The sequence below is a fragment of the Chanos chanos genome, chromosome 2, assembly GCF_902362185.1.
Source record: "Chanos chanos chromosome 2, fChaCha1.1, whole genome shotgun sequence".
Lineage (NCBI taxonomy): Eukaryota > Metazoa > Chordata > Actinopteri > Gonorynchiformes > Chanidae > Chanos > Chanos chanos.
Window position 1 is genome coordinate 43,190,969 of NC_044496.1, and position 19,195 is coordinate 43,210,163.

A 19,195-nucleotide genomic window follows, 5' to 3' on the forward strand; every position below is an offset into this window, starting at 1 on the left:
ACTTCAGCCAGGATTACAACAAGACTGCGTTGAGAGTGTTAGACGCACAGTATGTGTCACCTCCCTGCTAGGGAAAAGCTGAAATGATTAGCTTGTTGTCTTAAGGACTTTAGCTGATAGACTACGCATCTCTTCTACTGTGTATGGTGATAAGTCTAGGGGAATGTTGCTTATAATTCAGAATGCACTGTAAATTTTTAAAAAACGTTCAATTTTTCCCATTAGGTGACTGACATAGTAGGTTTTGTTTGTCCTACAATTTTTCTCTGTGCATCTCACTGACAGCATTGTATATGGCTGAAATTTATTCAAGATCTTACCCCTGCGTCTTGACCCTGTCAGTGTCTAGGTCAGCTACAGAGAGAGGCAAAAACATCAGCGGGCAGAAGAAAAAACAAAAAAAAAAGAAAGCTGCTCTTAGAAAACCAGCAGAAGAACAGCAAATCCAGACAAGCACAGCCTCTTCCCACTGCTGCCTCTGTTAGTCTGCAGTGAGGTGACAGCATGTCTGGGCCAAAGTCTCCAACCTTCTGCCCATGGCCCCTCCGAGCAAGGCCCAGCATGACAAGGTTGGAATATTGCTCTCCCTGCAAATGCACTAATGTATTCCAGCCAGCTAATGGCCTGGGCTCAAATTAATTTGATTGTCTGCGAGTGCAACGGACCAGGGTTGTCTCAGCTTGTTTGCCATCCCGCTGAAGCTCTTACTCACCCTTCTACCTACCCCTGCAGTCCCCCTGTTCACATGCTCTTACAGGCATCTCTTTGACCACCCAGCTTGAGCAATACAATGCTAATGCCCATGGTCTCCCTGACAGGGCGCTGATGCCATGGTTATTACGGTGCCACCATGCATTAGTGCTAACATACATGACCCTGGCACCTGACACACAGCAGCGCATCGTCGCTAATTGCTAATGAAGCTCAATTATCATCGTGCAAGCCGTGGTGTCAGTGATTCCATCCATTCTTAACGGTACCTGTTACGCGGTCGGCACCTGGACTTTTTCCAAAGAGAATCAGAAATTAGTCCAATGTGCTAGTACTGCCACTTGCTGGAATGGATAATAAACAGGTTCTGGAGACTGAAACAACATCATGAATGCCATGTTCTAATGAGTCAGAAACAAACAAACAAACAAACAAAAACCCTCAAGCAAATTAAAGTAGTCGCATTATGTTGTTCTGTCAGATGTTGTTAAAAAATAAACATGCTAATAAAAAAGACTGACTTTTGAGCAGAGTGGAGAAGACACTAGCAGACTAATAAAAAGGAAGTGCAAACTGTAGCACTGTGTGTCATTACTCTCATCTGCCTCAGAATCTCTTTCACTTCAGCCCATCATTGGATACCCATCCTATACATGCTGGAAACTCTCATCAAGGTTTTCCTTCAAGGTTATCTTGTTTGTGGCTCAGAAATAACCCTTACACTGACTGAACTAAACAGTAATAAGATCAATGCCATGATGAACTTCCAGTAGAATCTCTATTTTTGTGGTGCTGCTACAGACTTCAGTAATTTGAAGTATTTGTCTAAGGCACATTACAAAAGTGTATAAAGTGGATTCCTGAAGTGCCAGTGCCCACACAAATGCAAATGCTGACTCACGGGGACAACAGCAGTTGGTTGCATGGGAAATTTCTGGCTGTCAGCTACTTTTAAAGCTATCAGGCTCATATAGCAACAGGACACAACCGGGTATGATTTTATTGCTCAATACGTCTTTGTGTTATTAAGTACGGTGAAAAATACTGACTGTCATTCACACACAGTAAGAAAGGAAAAATTTCATTCTCTGCAGTTATAAATGAGAGATTCCATTATGTGTTCTTAGTATGCCTGTTGACTGGGCATTTACTACAATAAGGACATGGACACTCTTGCATTGAATTCAAGCCTGTATGTACTGTTTTCTCTGGGTACAGTTATATCACCAAACATATTGTACTGGCATTGTTTACAGCTGTATGGTCCAATACTGTGTTTAGAGTATCAATACCTTTCATAACTATATCACTGCACATGGTAGACTAGGCTCACCGCCTGACATAAACAGAGACGCAGCCTGTTCCACTGGCTTATGTGCCAGCACACACACACACACACACACACACACACACACACACACACACACACACACACACACACACACACACACACTGAAAATCAGAGAAACAGATCTGGAAATAATGGTTACGGTGCTGTCAGTGCTTTTAAAGGTGAGCTCTGGCTGTTTCAGTGACTCACATAAAGACTGCTGCAGTGCATTTGTCCATCAGTGTAGTTCAGTGCAACAATATATATATATATATATATATATATATTTTTTTTTTAAATATTTATTTTTATGTCTTATCCATCCATCCATTATATCCATCCATCCATTATTCTACCAATTCATCCATCTATCCGCCCTCAGATCTCTAGTTAAAAACAAGATGCAATACTGGTATATCAAATGTATGATTAATTGTCAAAAGATTAGTATTAAATATCCAGGTGGTGGTAGAGTTATATGCATTCACAAAAGTATGGCAACCCCTAAACTCATTCAATCTCTCAACATCATTACTACGCTGCACTATTTATGCCAAGCAAACACAGTATCCTTTAACACGCTGGCATATTTTCCACAAATCTGCTCAGGGCTGCTTTATTTGTCGTGGAGGAATTCCAACTCTCCCTGTCCTGCTAGCAGCTTCGACAGATGCCACGTTTACAGGCGGCCAAAACTGAGTGGAGGAGCCAGCGAGCCTGCTTACGACCTGGAAGGGGTTAATTAAATCAGCAAAGCCTCTCATGCTAATGTCTGCTGCCACACAACCAGGTGTCACCCATACCCAGATGGTTACCACTCACAAAACCACTTAGTTGGCTCAGTTTGAGTGTGTACGTGTGTGTGAGAAAGAGAGAGAGAGTGAGAGAGAGAGAGAGAGAGAGAGAGAGAGAGAGAGAGAGAGAGAAAGAGAGAGAGAAAGAGAGAGAGAGAGTACTGATGACAAAATTGAGACATGTAAGTAACCCCTTTTGAGTCTGAACTTCCACTTCTGATACAGGCAAAATCAGATCATATCATACCAACAAGAACAATTTTGCAAATCTCTCTTGTCATTTTTTTCAGTGTGAGCTAATTTGCAGTGGAAACAGAAAATTGTAATCGTGACCCATGGACCTTCGCTGCTTAAGGGCAGTCGAGATGGTCTCATAGTTATTCTCTTCAATCTTCAATATTATTCTCTCTGTCTCTCTCCCTCTCTCTCTCTGTATGTATGCTGAAACACATACATATACACATCATTTTTACTGTGGCTGATTCATTGATTGTAAATCCAAATGCACTGCTGAATTAGTCAAGGGGGCAGAGCAGGAGGAAACATTTGGCTGGATCATCAGCACAACTACTTGCATGAACCAAAACAAACACATGGTTGATTTCATTTTGGTTCACTTTAATCTCTCGAGCTTGTGCTTTTGCCTTCCTTTTGTAATTAGGGTTGAGTGACCAGCCAGGTAGTTAACAGTGGATAACTTATGTTTTTTGTTTAATTGGGAAAATGTGAGTCAGATACACTGATTATTAGTTTAATTTCTATGGCTAGTCCTATGATTAGCTATTATCTGGCGCATTCCTATGCATGGTGTTTTTAAATGGCATTATATTGCCAACAGTCTTGCATGCAACTGCTCAGCAGGGTTAGAGTTAGTAGTGTGTATTCATGTGATACTCATTTACGCATTGTCTGAATATGACCAAATTAAATCACAGTTTAACACATATCAGACAGATATAAAGGATGCAAAACTACAGTGCTATGACAATGAAAGTATCAAACTAGTATCAGAGTATTTCACTCCTGTGCAATTACATGTGCAAACCTTGCAAACAAATGTCATATAACCCAACATATGGACAAATCAGATAATAACCACGTCTGTTGTGTGTTGTCACAGATCTGACAGTACAGTTACTGTCCTGCATAACAAAGTACTGATGCTCCTCAATCATGTTTTTGCAATGTTTACAAATACCTTCCTGTGACTGAGTGCCTGTCTTCGGCTCTTTCTGTAATGGCAGCATAGTGTGAGTTCTATGTTGTTACTGTTTCATTAAAATATATGACAGAAATAAATATTTGCGGATTTGTCTTTCTGGCCTGCTGAAGTGATTAGACTACAATGCTTGTTTGCCATAACACACTGCAAAGGGTAATTAGCAGTAAAACATGTGGACTGGCAGCAATTTACACGTAACCACCCCCGCAAGCAACTTATGGTACCTTTGAAATAAGTCACACAAACAATGTGCACGTGTGTCACTTCCCCATGAGAGCACACCAACCTCACCAAATAATAAGTGCAGCCTATTGTAATTAACATTAGGCACATTGAACTGAGACACAAAGAATGAGTGAGTACATGAGAGAGAGAGAGAGGGAGAGAGAGAGAGAGAGAGAGAGAGAGAGAGAGATAGAGAGAGAGAGAGAGAGAGAGAGAGAGAGCTCAGAACTGAGGTGTCATGGTGATCAAAGAGGCAAGGCTCTCCTGCAGTTGTGTTCTCAGAGAAGGCTGTCAGGGAGGAGGGCAGGGGGTAGCAGACACTTCAGGACCTGTGTGCGCGTGTGTGTGTGTGTGTGTGTGTGTGTGTGTGTGTATGTGCGTGTGTGTGCACATGCATGTGTGTATTTGAGGCTCCTTCTCCCTCTGTGCATCAAATACAGACACCCCCACCCACACACCTTTGCACGCCCAGACACACAGGCACACAGACACAAACACTGTGTAGCTTATCAAATGACACACAGAGCTGGGGTGCTGATGATATGAAAACTGTAATGTTTAGTACGTGCATGAAAGAATGAACAGATGCGTGTGTGTGTGTGTGTGTGTGTGTCTAGGGGCCCTATGTATCACCTACACACCTGATTTCAAAGCAAGCCTTGTTTGGAGACTTTATAATGCACAATGTTAAGATTACAGTGACTACCCACCATTCTGACCCTTGGCTTCCACAAAAAGCAGGTCTTACATTGTTCATGTAGTGGTTTGAAAAAGGTTTGAGATTGCTATGGCTATATTATGAATGCATAATATAGAGACTTTTGGTTATTTGTTTTCATCAAGTCCATTGAGGCTTCTATTGAATTTTGACATAGCGCCTGATGATGTCTTCAAGGCAATTTATGCACAGGTCAACAAATGGGCCAAGGACATTTGCCCTGTTAAATGCATCTTCTTACAAGTTTCATTTGCAATTCTAATGAGCTACAGTTTTTTTTTTTCTGGACCTTAAAGGCGATATGCAAATGATCAGTATGTAGCTTTTCTGTCTGTTTGGATCACGTGTGCATCTACAAAGAAAGAGCCGAAGCATTTCTTCAGAAATATTCCCAAGAAAGATAAGAAAAGCTGAAAACGAACTCTAGTGCTAATCCTCATCAGCTACAATTAGCTACAAAGGAATTGCATGACACTGCAATAAAAATCAGAAATTCAAAAGGGCAACAGCATTAAAACAAAAATGACTAATCACTCTGACAGTGTGTCCTTTGTTGATTTACAGAAGTTCTTCTCCGTAATAAAAGGCTGTTTCCATTCATTCATTAGGCCTTAAAGCAGGCCAGTTAAGTTTAGACAAATTGAGAAAACAGACCTTCAGTGAGAAAACAAGACCTTCACCCTGTTAACAGATTACACCATACAAAAGACATATTTATAATGTTCACTGGCGATAGGCATAATGTTTATTCTAGGGTCTTAATGTACATACAGTGTAAAGCAAAAACCTATTTCCTTGACCAGATCAAGAAAATGCTATTCCTCATATTAGTTTAACTCATATTAACTTTGTGATTTCAGTTAATAACATTTATTAGATTTAGTCGAGGCAATGAGTTTGCATAATGCTTTTCAAGCAAAGTTAACAAGTTTTGCAACAGATTAGTTCAGTATGAACTGGCTCACCCATGCAAAAAAAAAAAAAAGGCTGGAAAAAATTCATCAGAAATTTCTCACATCCTTCTTTTGGTGAGGTTTTCATGAAAATATGTAGTGTGTGATTCTTTCCTTAGCAATTTTCTTAACTGCTCTCCCGCTCCCATGTCGTGAAAATATGGGCTAGGGTTGCTAACAGCAGGTTCAAAGCAGGTAGCTGAGGTTGTGCTTGGTTGATTTTATTTGCGCACTGGGAGAACAGGGACTGGAACAATGCTTGGACATGACAGAGGTGCTTGGGAGTGGTGGTGGGCTGGCTAGAGTTACGTCTATATCGATATCAAAGGCTGGGGAAAGCCAAGCAAGCACACAGCCAGCTGTGAGGTCGCATTAGCTGCCAAGTGGCTAACAGTGGTTTGAAACGGCCTGCCAAGTCCACATTGCCGACTGACAGATTAACAGGTAGTAGGTAAATCAAAGTGTATGCAGTGCTTCAAATGCAGATCAATTCCTGGAGACCTTGTCAGTATCAGGGCTTGCTCAAACTCGCCACAGTGAACTGCATACCCTAACCTTGTGTCAAAAGCACTATCTTAGCATCAGATCGGAATCAGCATGTCCTGCAAGCGCTTAGTGTGTGAAAAGCTTAGACATACATATCTGAAGAATGGAAGTGGCCCAAAGATTTGTACAAGTTACTTAACACTGGAGTTACAAAATAAGCGTTTAACTATATATTGTAAACCACTTGTAAACCACACCGATAAATCAATCTTAAAGAATTGTTTTTCATATTCTTTTATGAGACAGTCATCATTTTTATGACTGAGCTGTTACTGGTTTCTAAACACGTTTTTTTCCAGAGTGGATGTGCTTAGAGGAAAACAAATGACTATACATGTTCTTAAGAAAAAAATATTATAGATTTCAAATTTCTGTCAGCCCAAAAACCATATTGCTTTATCACATTTGTTCTCGGTGATGTACAGCTTAGTTGATGTGATGACGCAAAGGGTCTGAAATGGTAAGCATCTGGCGTAAATGATGAATAACCCTCGGCAAAAACAAGTGCTGTGCACACAGGCCAAACAATCTGTACTTTGATTTTGGAACCAGAGTCCACCACCTGTTCCTCTTGACTCTGACGGTTTTACATCTGATTGAAATTAGAATTTAATTGACTCTATGCTTGATTTATCGACTGTATCTTTATATTGGCTTTGGCAAAGAGCTGTGAGTCCATCCATGTCAAGGGAATTATCTGTATCTTGAATTTCCTCACCATTGAATTTGAAGACTTCAACATTAACTAAGGATTTCAACATCAACTTTTTATTGAGTTTGATATCAGACTTGGCTTAACTTGAGAGTGCATTGTGCTAAGCTCATTCCAGCAGCCAATCAGCCATGGATTGGCAGTTATTAAGCAATTAGGTATTCGAGAAATGTGCAGCCAATTTCAGAATAATAGGTTTATGGGAAGAACAGTCATTAATCCAGAGCATTTTTCCACTTATTCTTGTTTTCCAATTTACCACAGTGCATGAAATACCATTCTGTGCTGGACTTTTGAACCTTAAAAATGGACTCTAAAATGACTTGATATTGACCTGTAATGGTACAGCTTGAATTTCACTTTATGTAGAAAACAAGTCGTCTGGTTTCACCACAGTAGTTAGCCATAAAGTTTGGCATACATATGGTGGGGCGACTTTGGTGAAAAGCAGGGAAAACTAGTCTGTCATTGCTTCTAGAGAGGACGGATGGATGGATGGTTGGATGGATGGATGGACGGATGGGTCTTTCCTTTCTCTGGGAGAAACAAGGTCAGACTATGGGCACAGTCCCTGAGACAGATCACATCACTCAAAGAAAACACTGAAACACTATCTCTCCTCTATGGTTTACCGTGTCACACTGCTAGATCTTATTTTCCCCTTCACTGTAATGCTCTTGTTCGGTATCTCCTCTTTTTTAATTGCCTTCACAGAGGGAATTTTGCCAAGAATGCCTCACGTTTCATGCCTCTACACCCTCTCTGTCTTTTTCTCCAGACAAGCAAATTAGTGGAGCTGCGAATTTACCCCCCTCTTACGATGAGGCATGGACCTCTCATACTGCCTCTTTCTTTCTGTTTTCTCTCTCTCTCATACACACACACACACACACACACACACACACACACACACACACACAGAAGCAAGCACATACATAATAGCTGCTCTTCAAAGACAAACTGCATTTAAAGCTTGTCTAGACTGTGGCCTGTGGCCCCGTGAGTCTCATCGGAAACATCTATTCAGAAGAGTCTGCCACTCATTTTGCTGCAGAGGGAATAAGCTCTCATACTCCTATCACTGTGAATACTCCTGTAGAGGGGGGAAGAAATACAAGGTGCCACAATTTCCACAGTAGTAGCTTAGGCCTAGTATGACTTCCTTATTGTTTTACAATTTAAATCATTTTGTTTTATAAAAGTGACTTTATACAGGTGCTTTACAAAGACATCTGTCTAACACCTATCAATGCACAGCCAGGATATTTATTCAAAAGATGAAAGTGTGGTCATCGGAGCCATGTAGCTGAGGCACCTCTGCACAGCCAATTACAGTGTAATACATAAAATAGCTGGGGGGAGCCTCCACATAAAGAAGTAATTAAATGGGGCTGCCTGAGATGGACGTCTGTGTTAGACCTCCAGCACCCTGGCCAGGTAGAGTAATTACCTCTCCTTTTGCCTTCTCTCCATCTCTCCTTTCCTATCTCTCTCTCCTCTTTCTTCATTTCCACTTGATGAATGATGACTATCTCCCATTACCATGAGAAACTGTGTGTTTATAGATTGTTCAAATGGAATAGCATCAGTAGCCCTCAGCCTTTACCATGATTAGAATTTAAATCTTTGGCCCTCATAAATCAGTGGATTTAGGGTATGAACCACCATTGTTCTGATTTAAGAAATATAATGTAGTGCCCCCACAATTAAACAACAAAAATACAAAATATCACAAAAACCAAGGGTGGAAAAACAACAACAACAAAAAAACCAAACTTGCACAAACACCCAATTAATCCAATATGACAGGATAACACTGCTTTAAGATATATAGAAAGAATGAGCAAACGGCAATGAAAGCTGCTGCCCATCATCCTTAATACAGCCATCTAAAGCCAAAAGGAAAAAGAAAAGTAACATTTTTTTTGAGGTGCTTTGTTGTTACCTGCCAGTTGCTAATGTCACAACACAAGCATCAGAGTGAGTGGAGTGAAATAGTAGGGCCCATTTTACAGTCATACATTAAAACATATTGTTTGGAATGAGCGATGATGATGGTGATATGGCACAGATATGATACATAGCAGGGCGAGCCACAGCAGAGATGAATAATGATAGCTGAGAAAATAGAGGAGCAGAGAGGCATGCTTCCCTCTCCCCCTCTCCCTCTCTGTCTCTGTCTGCTTCCCTTTTCCCAGCCTGTGGAGTTGGTGATGTATTTGCTGCTTGACTGCTCACAGAGATTGGTATCAGTGCAGACCCGTCTATGGAGGTAAACTCAATACGCACATTTTTTTTTTCCACCCGCCACCTTCATAACATTTACTTTCAAGCTCCATGATATGGTTGGAAGGCGGGGGGAGGGGGGGGGGGTGGTAGGATAGTTGATGAAATGGTGGTGTGTGAGTGTACATGGCAATTTTCTGATTCTAATAGGGTATACAAATAAAAGTGGTCACTTTAGTCAGCGGTGACACAAACGAAATGGATGAACCCATAAAGAGAGGTGCAACTTGGCTGCTATAACTTTGTCTTTTTCTTTTACTTTCTGAGATTGTAGAACAGATCATGGCCAAACAGTGTTTAATTATTGACATTTGTGGTAAAATCATAAAGCTATGGACTGCAAAACATGACTATTTAAGATGCCAAATTATTTCTTTCAAATTTATTTAAATCTTGGAGTACTTGGAAATGCAATTTAGTGGCACCTCTTCATTTGGAGTTTCTTTAAACAGATAAAGATTGTTGAAACTGTTGCTGTTTTTGGATTTCAGCAAAAGCCAATAAAATATCTTTACTAATTCTCTAACAATAAAACATTAACAAAAGGCTTATCTTCATATTAAATATCAACAAAAGTGGTCACACACACACTAGAAATTTAAGATTTATGTTGTTTGTAACATGGTTTCTTTTTGCTAGTTTTGGCTTGGAGGAAAACACTGCAAATAATGTAAACAGGATGCTCTGCAAATAATGTAAACAAGATGCACATTAGATTGTTGGCTGAGAGAAGAGGGGAAATCAAGAATTGTGGGTAGAGTAAATGTGATCCATATTATGGAAGAGTAAGATAAAGACAGCCAAGACGAAAATCAGCTGATAGCAAAGATGATATCTTGCTGAGATCATCTCAAAATATTAATATGCATACATACATTCATACAAACAAACTTATAGAGAGAGAGAGAGAGAGAGAGAGAGACAGAGAGAGAAAGAGAGAGAGAGGGGGGCAAAACCCCTTAACTACATTCAACTGAGGTTAAACAAAACTTGCACAACAAACAGGGAAACCTCCTTAGCAAAGTTGCCCTCTAAATCAAACAGACAGCTATTGAATTATGTGTGACTATATTTAAAACTTTTTTTTTCTTTCTGGAAACTTCCAGGCCACCACATTTATCAGGCGCACTGACATTAACTCTGCCTGCCAATCCTTTCGATTTTGCAAAAAAACAAAACAAAACCAAAACAAAACCAAAAAAAAACAAAAACTAAAAACAAACAAACAAAAAAACATGCAAAACATGCATAGCCTTCAACTAGAAGCATAAAATTTAAATTGCCAGAAAACTGGCATATAAAGCAGACTTACTCTTGGGGTGTTTTTCTTCATAATGTTCTACGTCTTTATCAAAGCGTGTTTCAGATGGATAGTAAAAAGTTTTTAAATATGACAGACAGACAGACAGACAGACAGACAGACAGACAGATAGATAGATAGATAGATAGATAGATAGATAGATAGATAGATAGATAGATAGATAGATAGATAGAAGATTCAAATGTTGTATTGATTTGAGATATGATGGGTAAGAGACTGTATTAACATGCAGTATGTATCTCAACAGCCTTACCAAATTCTATCCACCAACAAAATGAGGTCTCAAAACAAGTCAATAGATTTACCCTCAGTCAGCCTCTTTCCCTTAGTTCACAGCACATGTCAATAGCACTTAGACATGCTGTAGTACCTCAGTTGCTAGGTGTATTGACCAAAAAAAATCCTGTTTTCAGGGAAAGCTCAAGCTAGAGCATATATAGTTAAGGGAGCATTTTGTTTTAATAACACTAGTCTTTTGCCTCAAATTTTATATGGCCATACAAATGATCTTTGGTTGTGGTTTTGTGTTTGAAAACATTCCTTGAGCATTGTTTACATGCTCTGATGCTGTAGCAAGTCTATGGAATCTGAAATACAGTCTCAGTCATGGCCACAGAGACAATCTCTGCATAGGTGATGCCTTTAAGTGCTGTTCTGGGATTAGTTTGTTGGTTTACCTCACTGTTATTAAAACTAATTTTGAAACCGTCAAGATCTGATCCTGGATCATCACTCTAAATGGCTCTTTCCCTGAATCAGAACAAACCTTATGGAATAACCATTTGAGTGTTAGCATGGACCAGCCAGTCCCAGGCAGGTGTTGGTAGTACACTACTGTGTGGTGCCCCAGGGTAATCTGTGGGCAATGTTTTAATGGGCACATTCCAACTGTTGGGGCTGTGCCCTCTGGCAGTGGGGCAAACAGGTACTCTTCACTGAGGCAAAACAAAATCTCTGGCAGAAATTTTGGGCATCATCTACGGCAAATCAAATTTTCCAAGGCATTCTCCATTTCAATGCTATTCACTGAGCGCATTTAAATTCTGTCATATGTTACATATCAAATGCTCCATGAAGAGACATAGATAGATAGATAGACAGACAGACAGACGGACAGATAGATAATAGATAGACAGACAGACAGATAGACAGATAGATAGATAGATAGATAGATAGATAGATAGATAGATAGATAGATAGATAGATAGATAGATAGATGATACGAAGCTACTTTGTGACAAGTGATGTATGTAAAGCAGAACTGCCAACAAATAGCAGAAAAGATGACATATGCTAATTAGTGTTATTGAACAGATGTAGTGAAATAAAGTGGTGAAAAAGATCACCCTTCATAGACATCCAGTCACAGAGGAGGGAGAACTACTCTTCAGCAGAGGGAAAAATGCAACACTTTTCTAAGCACCTTCTGTCATTATGAAATCATAGATGAAAGTAACAAGTCACAAATCACCACTTGTGTCAGATGATGACAGCAGACATCAGATAATCCTATTCCCATTAAAGAACACATGGCTGAAAGAGTATCTCACTATCAAACTAGCTGAAAAGATTAACTGGCTTTCTTCACACTTTTTTTACAGCATGATGGCTTGTGTCAGTTGTGCATGTGAGCAGCCCTGACTCATGTCACAGCATTTTTAGAATGCGTTTAGAATCTTTACAGTTGTTTGCACCAAATTAAGTTTTCAAACCAAAAATTCTTCCTCTTAATAGCACTTGGTTCTCCCAGCGAAGTCTCATCGCAAATCAATCCATGCCTCTGAACGACCTCTAGGGTAATCAAAATATACCACCCATGATGTTTAACTGTGAATCCCTACATGCCCACCAGCCTTGTTCTCACCCTCTGCATGCAGTGTTGGTAGGCTGGAGCCTACCCTGCAGTGTTGGCTCCCAGCGCCACACAGGGGAGTTCTGGGAGAGTCATGGCCTAGAGAATGCTTGTAGCATCTTCCAGTCTCTCACTCTCTGGCCAAGAAAAGGGCTGCAGGCCATGTTTCCCCCTGTCAGCCTAATGAGGCCCCTGTTCACACCTCACCAGCGCTTGCCAAAGCTATCACCCACACAATGATTAGAAATGACGAAAAAGAAGGAAAGAAAGAAAGAGAGAGAGAGAGAGAGAGAGAGAGAGAGAGAGAGAGAGAGAGAGAGAGAGAGAGAGAGAGAGAGAGAGAGAGAGAATTCTCCAGAATTCATAATATAGGATTTATAATACAGAAAAAGGATAAGCACCTAGCAACTGAGTTCAGCACAAAAAGAAATGGTATATAAATTAAGAGGCCTAATCCTTTTTCACTGGTCCACATGATTGATTAGTGTAGATTAAATGATTGCCTATCACACAAACTGCAAATTTTATTTTCAGTAGATCAGTGGTTCTACTGCTATCTATTCTTAACTAACGTTTTGCATTTTTGAGACAGAAAGCGTTCCTGTTCTGAGGCTTGTCATAATACGGCACTGAAAGAGGCAAGTAGAGCATCAGGCTCCAGCGGCTACTTACTTAAGAGGTGTACTCCTGGGCTTGGGTTTCTCTGGAGCCTATGAAAGAGAAAAAAAAAGAAAAACCAGTTAAACGGGTGCAGGTTGGGATGAATGAGTACTGCTGAAGTTGAAGATCAGTACAAAACGCCTCTATGCATGACAAACGATGAAAGCAAAGAAGAAAAAGGATGAAAGGCAGCAACTTCATGATTACTGTGACTACATGTTCAAGCATTCATGTTCAGCCTACCCCATGCAGCCTTTTTGTTTCCTTTGAATCTTGAAACATGGCTACTTAGACAGAGCAGTGAGGCATATCCGGACAGATCAATGTTCGCTTGTGGCTGTTATTACTGATTTTTTTAGCATTTGGGTTTCTGGGATTTTGGAAGCTTGTTAATTTAAGAGCTCCCCACAGTGACCACTATTATCTGAATTACACATAACTAATACTCACAAACTCTTAATGACTAACTATTCCCTAAAAGTAAATTTGAGGATGGTTTAATTTGCAGGTCTAAAAACCTAATGTTCCTGTATTTAAGAGAAGATTAAACCATTTAAATACTTTCTAGATGTATCTAAAATGGAACAAGAATTTTGTCTGAACATGATGTGAAGAAGAAGAAGAAGAAGAAGAAGAAGAAGAAGAAGAAGAAGAAGAAGGAGAAGAAGAAGGAGAAGGATGAGACCCACCAAATGAACAAAAAGAAACAAATGTCTTTTCAAGAAATCAAAATAGAATCATTATAAATAAGGGAGAATATGAACAATTTCTGATCATACTGCAGTATCATTCATCCTTTTGACAACATCCAAGCTATTCCTTCACAAGTCTCTGAGAGAGAGCCAATTCCATGTGGTGTCAGGTTCTTTAAAAAATATATCTATCTAGCTTAAATGGGGATGGATTGAAATATCCTACTCACACATGAACGTCATTTGAAGCAGTTGGCCACTGCAATCTAGCCCCGCCGAGGCATGGTGTAGACGGGGCCCAGAGTTTATTGCTGTGGCCATTGATCTGTGTACAGTCCATTTATCATTGAAGAAAGGAGCCAGTGATCTTCACAGTGTATTAGATGAAACAACCCAGATCATCTGTCAGCAGCATTCTTATTGCTGTTTCCCACTCTGTGGGGATTTGAGCTCCTTCCTTCTTTCTCCAATTCGGACGTTGCTAAGCAACGCAGCTTGGGATTGGGGTGAGGTACGCATACACATACTTCTGTAAACTATTTGAACTGCAGGCCCCCCTATCATGCTTAGGTGGAAACTTGGTTTCCAGAGGTTCTGATGGTAGCAAATCCAGGAAACATTTCTAGTGAGGGATGGCCTGTTGCCTTTATTGTGGTTGGGATCAAATTAGACTCCTTCAAAAAGCTGGTGTGACGAAACGTTTTAACACAGCGCCTAGTGGGATGAACACTTGACTGAAGCCATTCAAAACATGATACATGCGTGAGATGTCAGACCACAAATGCTGCATTTGTATCAAAAAGGGTATAATCAGCAATTTTAGACCGGCAATTTTACAGCGTGCTTCGTATGATTGAAACCAGCTGGAAATCATCAGTCGTCCACTGATTTAGCATGGATTTTCCAGTTATATTCAGCGATTGTGCTTTCTCAGATGACAACCACTGAGCAGATCAACATACATGTGCAACTACTATACACAACTAAATTTCTAAATAAGTTATTATAAACTTTCTTATAAACCCTCTACAGATTCAATATAACAGTAGCATTTTTTCTAAACTGTCTCAAATGGTCTAATTTCTGCACTTGTTAGCTGTACACCAATATATGGATTCTTTTCAGTAGAATAAAATGAATGAGTAAAGCTTGCTTTGCTTCAACACTGGTTTTAGATAGGCCAAGAACACGGCTCACTTCATTTTGGAGATTAGCTTTTGATTATGCAGGATTTTAGACATCAGATTAAAAGCCTCCTCTCTCGTCAGGCCTACTTCCTCAAACCTCATTATCTTCTCTCCCTTAACAAATGATGTCATTGAACTTCAATACCCCTTGTAAAAATATCATTAGTTGGCCCTGCCATCTCTGGCTATCACTCTCACCAGTATCCTTTTCAATTTGGAGGACTGCGAGGGACTTTAAATGATTAAAAAGTAAGCCCAGACTTGTAAATATAAATCCAGCACTGTTTGACAGGGCTGATTTCCACTGAACTGATCAAGGGATGTGAGTCACTAAAAACAGTTCCAGATTTGGCAGGGCCTTTTTGTTTAGCTCATCGTCTGTGTCTGCTATAAAAAAGCTGTAGAATATAGATATATGCAGATGCACTGATGTGCTTGAAATAACACGTTATTTTTTTTTTTCCAAAATTGGGACTATGACGTAAAGAGAATGTCTGTTGGTAAAATTAAAATTATTTTACAGACACACACACACACACACTCAAACACACCAAGCATACAGATACATGTTGTGTTTATAAGCTAGTGAAGAGATTTACCCCCGGCTACCTTCTATTAATTTGTTGGTGGCAAACTAAAGCTCTGAGCTTAATCTGCCTTTTGGTACAGATGTGTAATCAGACCTAACTGTATATGAGACTCAGTGAAATGCACCACAAATACTTGATGCAACTCATCACAGTAGTATTTCATTACATGACATTTACACTGGGACATACAGTAGTTGCCATAGTGAAGAATCTAATTTGACTTAGTCTTAGGCTCTATATTTCCACTATAACACATCTGTCCACACATAACTGATGAAAATGAAATGTCAGGGTTTTTTAAAGCTAAATATGCAATGTTAAATGCAATTCATTGTATCAGCATGTTAAGTACACAGAGGAAATTATGTAAACATTATGTCTTGTGAAATTTGAGTACGCTATATTTCACAGACTATGCAACTCCCCCTACAAAACAAAACAAAACAAAACAAAACAAAACAAAACAAAACAAAACAAAACAAAACAAAACAAAACAAAACAAAACAAAAACACAGTGAATCAGTGCAGATGATCACACACTCAAGGGCTAACCTACCTGCTCACTGTCTTCTTCATCACTGCTGATTTTCAGATCATCCTCTAGCATTCTGGGGGGAAAAAAATACATAAGGCCTCAAGAGGTCAACATTTTAGCTCCCAGCAGCAAGAAAAGGAAAAAAAAAACCCAAACAAACCCAAAAAGAGCAATTAGGTTTGACATGTATTAGTCTTAAATATTTTGTTAAGACCCTCTTTCTTCAGAAAGCACCCATGCTTGACTTAAATCAGTCTAGAATTACCCAAAATCAGACTTGAGATTTACAGTAGGCCTACTGAAAAAAAGTTGCATGAATAGTATTTCACGTAGGTTTTTACATGATAATATAGTACATACCTGCAGCTGTGCAGTACTTTAACACTAGGAAATGGACCCACCTGCTACTGGAACCTATCCAAAAGTGTCATGGCTTTATTTGCCAGCTGATTATTCTATATAATCAGTTACGTTACACTAAACTGCTGCATACAGAATCTATGACTCCTGTTTAAGCCATTAATTGGTGATAACACTCAAGTGCTGTAAATATCATGTCACAATCCAGCGAGTGAAAGACCAAATACATAACTAAATAAATTAACAAAACACTCCGCTGTCATTAATACAACTACAAAAACCCAAGCATTTCAAATGATGTCATCTGAATAAAATGGTTCAGATACAGAGCAATGACATCATCTGAAAGCTGCCAGCAGACGACGGAGCTCACGACCTGCATTTCTGAAGAGGGACTCTTGTCTTGCTAGCCACTAGAACACAACACAGCAGTAAAAAGGGGCCAACTGAGGAATTTTCCCCAATGCTGGAACAATAAAATACCCTTATAAATGGAGGAAATGTGTTTAAGGTTTAGTTTTCTATGACCTAAGCTGTCGTGCAGCAATGTCGATGGAGTAGAACTTTGAACAAAACTACCAGTCATTACCCTCATAATGTTTAACAGATGTCAGGAAAGACCTACTCAGCATGCCAGGTGCTTGAGGTGAGCTCCTCGAGAAGGATTGTGATTTCATAGAAACTGATCTGTAGGTTTGTTGTGTTAGAGTGTGTTTGTGTGTGTGTGTGTGTGTGAGCATGTGTGTGTTTGTGTATGATGGAGTCTGTTTGCCTGTTTCTTTCATTCGGTCTTCTGTTTTTCTCTTCCCAAGTTCTCAGAATTTTAAGCCAATACATGCAGTTTATACAAATAAAAAAAAAAAAGTCACCAGCACAAACACAGTCACAGACGCAGACACAGACACATAGATGTACACATACACATACACAGACACATACACAGACACAGACACACAAACACACACATGCACCGCCCAAAGAGACTCTCACATAAACCTAGTAGAGTGGAGGAGTGCGGTTACTGCATTTTGCATTCTGGAAAGAGACACGAGTTTCTACTTTTTATGGCACCACAAAGAGGTGTATAAAAACACTCGTAGCTTAAAGATAGCCTCAAGCCCTAATAAATGATGAGGACATATTCAATCCACATCTGTTTTAAACAACGGCTGATGATTGATTCTTTAACCAAATGAGGTCGTCGAAATAAACAATTAGCCCCTGGGCACCTTTTGAAGGATACCACAAAAATGTAGCTGTAGCTATCTAATGCAAACACAACCGTTTACTACACATACCAAGGCATGAGGGTAAACCATCTGGACAGTTTCTGTTAAAGAGTGGAACTATTTTTAATGGCTAATTGGTCCAGTGTTTACCACTCTGCTAAATTAGCCTTGTAACCACAAAGACATGGAGGAGGTAAGTTGAGTTTTATTTGTTCCAATAAGTTAAAATAAGACAAGGCTGTAAAGGTAAGAACATGTATTGAAAAAAAGCAGAGTGAATGCTTCGAAAAATTCTGTAGAGAGCAAAAGTGAAAATATTGCATTTTTGAGCATATGCTTTCAAGACAGCACAACTATGTATTGTGTGATGTTGTGTCCTATATCGCTGGACCAACTTTTTGTGAAAGGTCAACAAGCTTTTCTAAAACGATTACAGTTTTACATCCACACACAGAATAAAGCGTTACCGTTCTCTTCATGTAAATTACTCAGTACAGTGAATTTCTCCTTTAAAACACAATGCTCCTTTTTGAGTCGTTCCTTCTGTTTGGCCAATAGATACATTTGGTGAGTGTTATCTAATAATTGTAAAATTTTGGATGACATATTCTTTCATGCTTGTGAAAGAGGCCAGATGGTTTTAAAAGCAAATTCGAGCAGCACAGGATCAAAATGTACCACGCATTTATTTGAGGAGGTATCGAAGCCAAGAAAAACAACGTGACTAGTGGTACCTCTCCAGATATCATAACCATTAACACATGAATTGAGACGCACGGCTCGGCATGGCTTTTCTCAATGCCACCACTCGTTATAACACCATTTCATTAAAGCAAATGATCCAGTATGCAAATTAGCTCAATTTGTTCCAGAGTGGTGCTGTTTAATTCAGCTAAGTACTTACCGACTACACTCTGTAAGGCTTCTAAAACCCTTTGAGGACCTACGTGCCAACAAGTTTGTTTACAACAGAAAATTGAGAAGCATTTTTCATATTGTTCGTCATTTTTTTTTTCCAGAGTTGCTGAAATCCTGGGCATCTTCCTGGGAATTTGGCGGTTTGAATTCAGCCCTAATGTATGTTGGCTCCAGCACAGTGACACAGCTGTCAGTCAGAGCACTGACTCAGACTGGGCACCTAAATCAAGTGTGGCTCATGCAGTTCACAGCAGGGTGAGGAGTGGATTAAGCAGCAACATTCACAGAATTATTAGCATTTCAAAGTCCTCTTTTTTTCAAAGACAATAGGTATCATAATTCTTCTCTCTGCAT

At 39.6% G+C, this 19,195-nt stretch overlaps 1 protein-coding gene across 1 annotated transcript in view; it reads right to left on the reverse strand.

Moving 5' to 3' along the window:
• The window catches only part of aff2 (AF4/FMR2 family, member 2), a 140,251-nt gene that overhangs the window by 23,502 nt on the left and 97,554 nt on the right, over window positions 1–19,195 (reverse strand). Inside the window, exons 8-9 of the mRNA XM_030765815.1 lie at window positions 16,356–16,407; window positions 13,343–13,380 (exon numbers count right to left, since the gene is read on the reverse strand). Coding sequence (XP_030621675.1) covers window positions 13,343–13,380; window positions 16,356–16,407 — 90 coding nt within the window. The remainder of the gene's footprint in view (window positions 1–13,342; window positions 13,381–16,355; window positions 16,408–19,195) is intronic.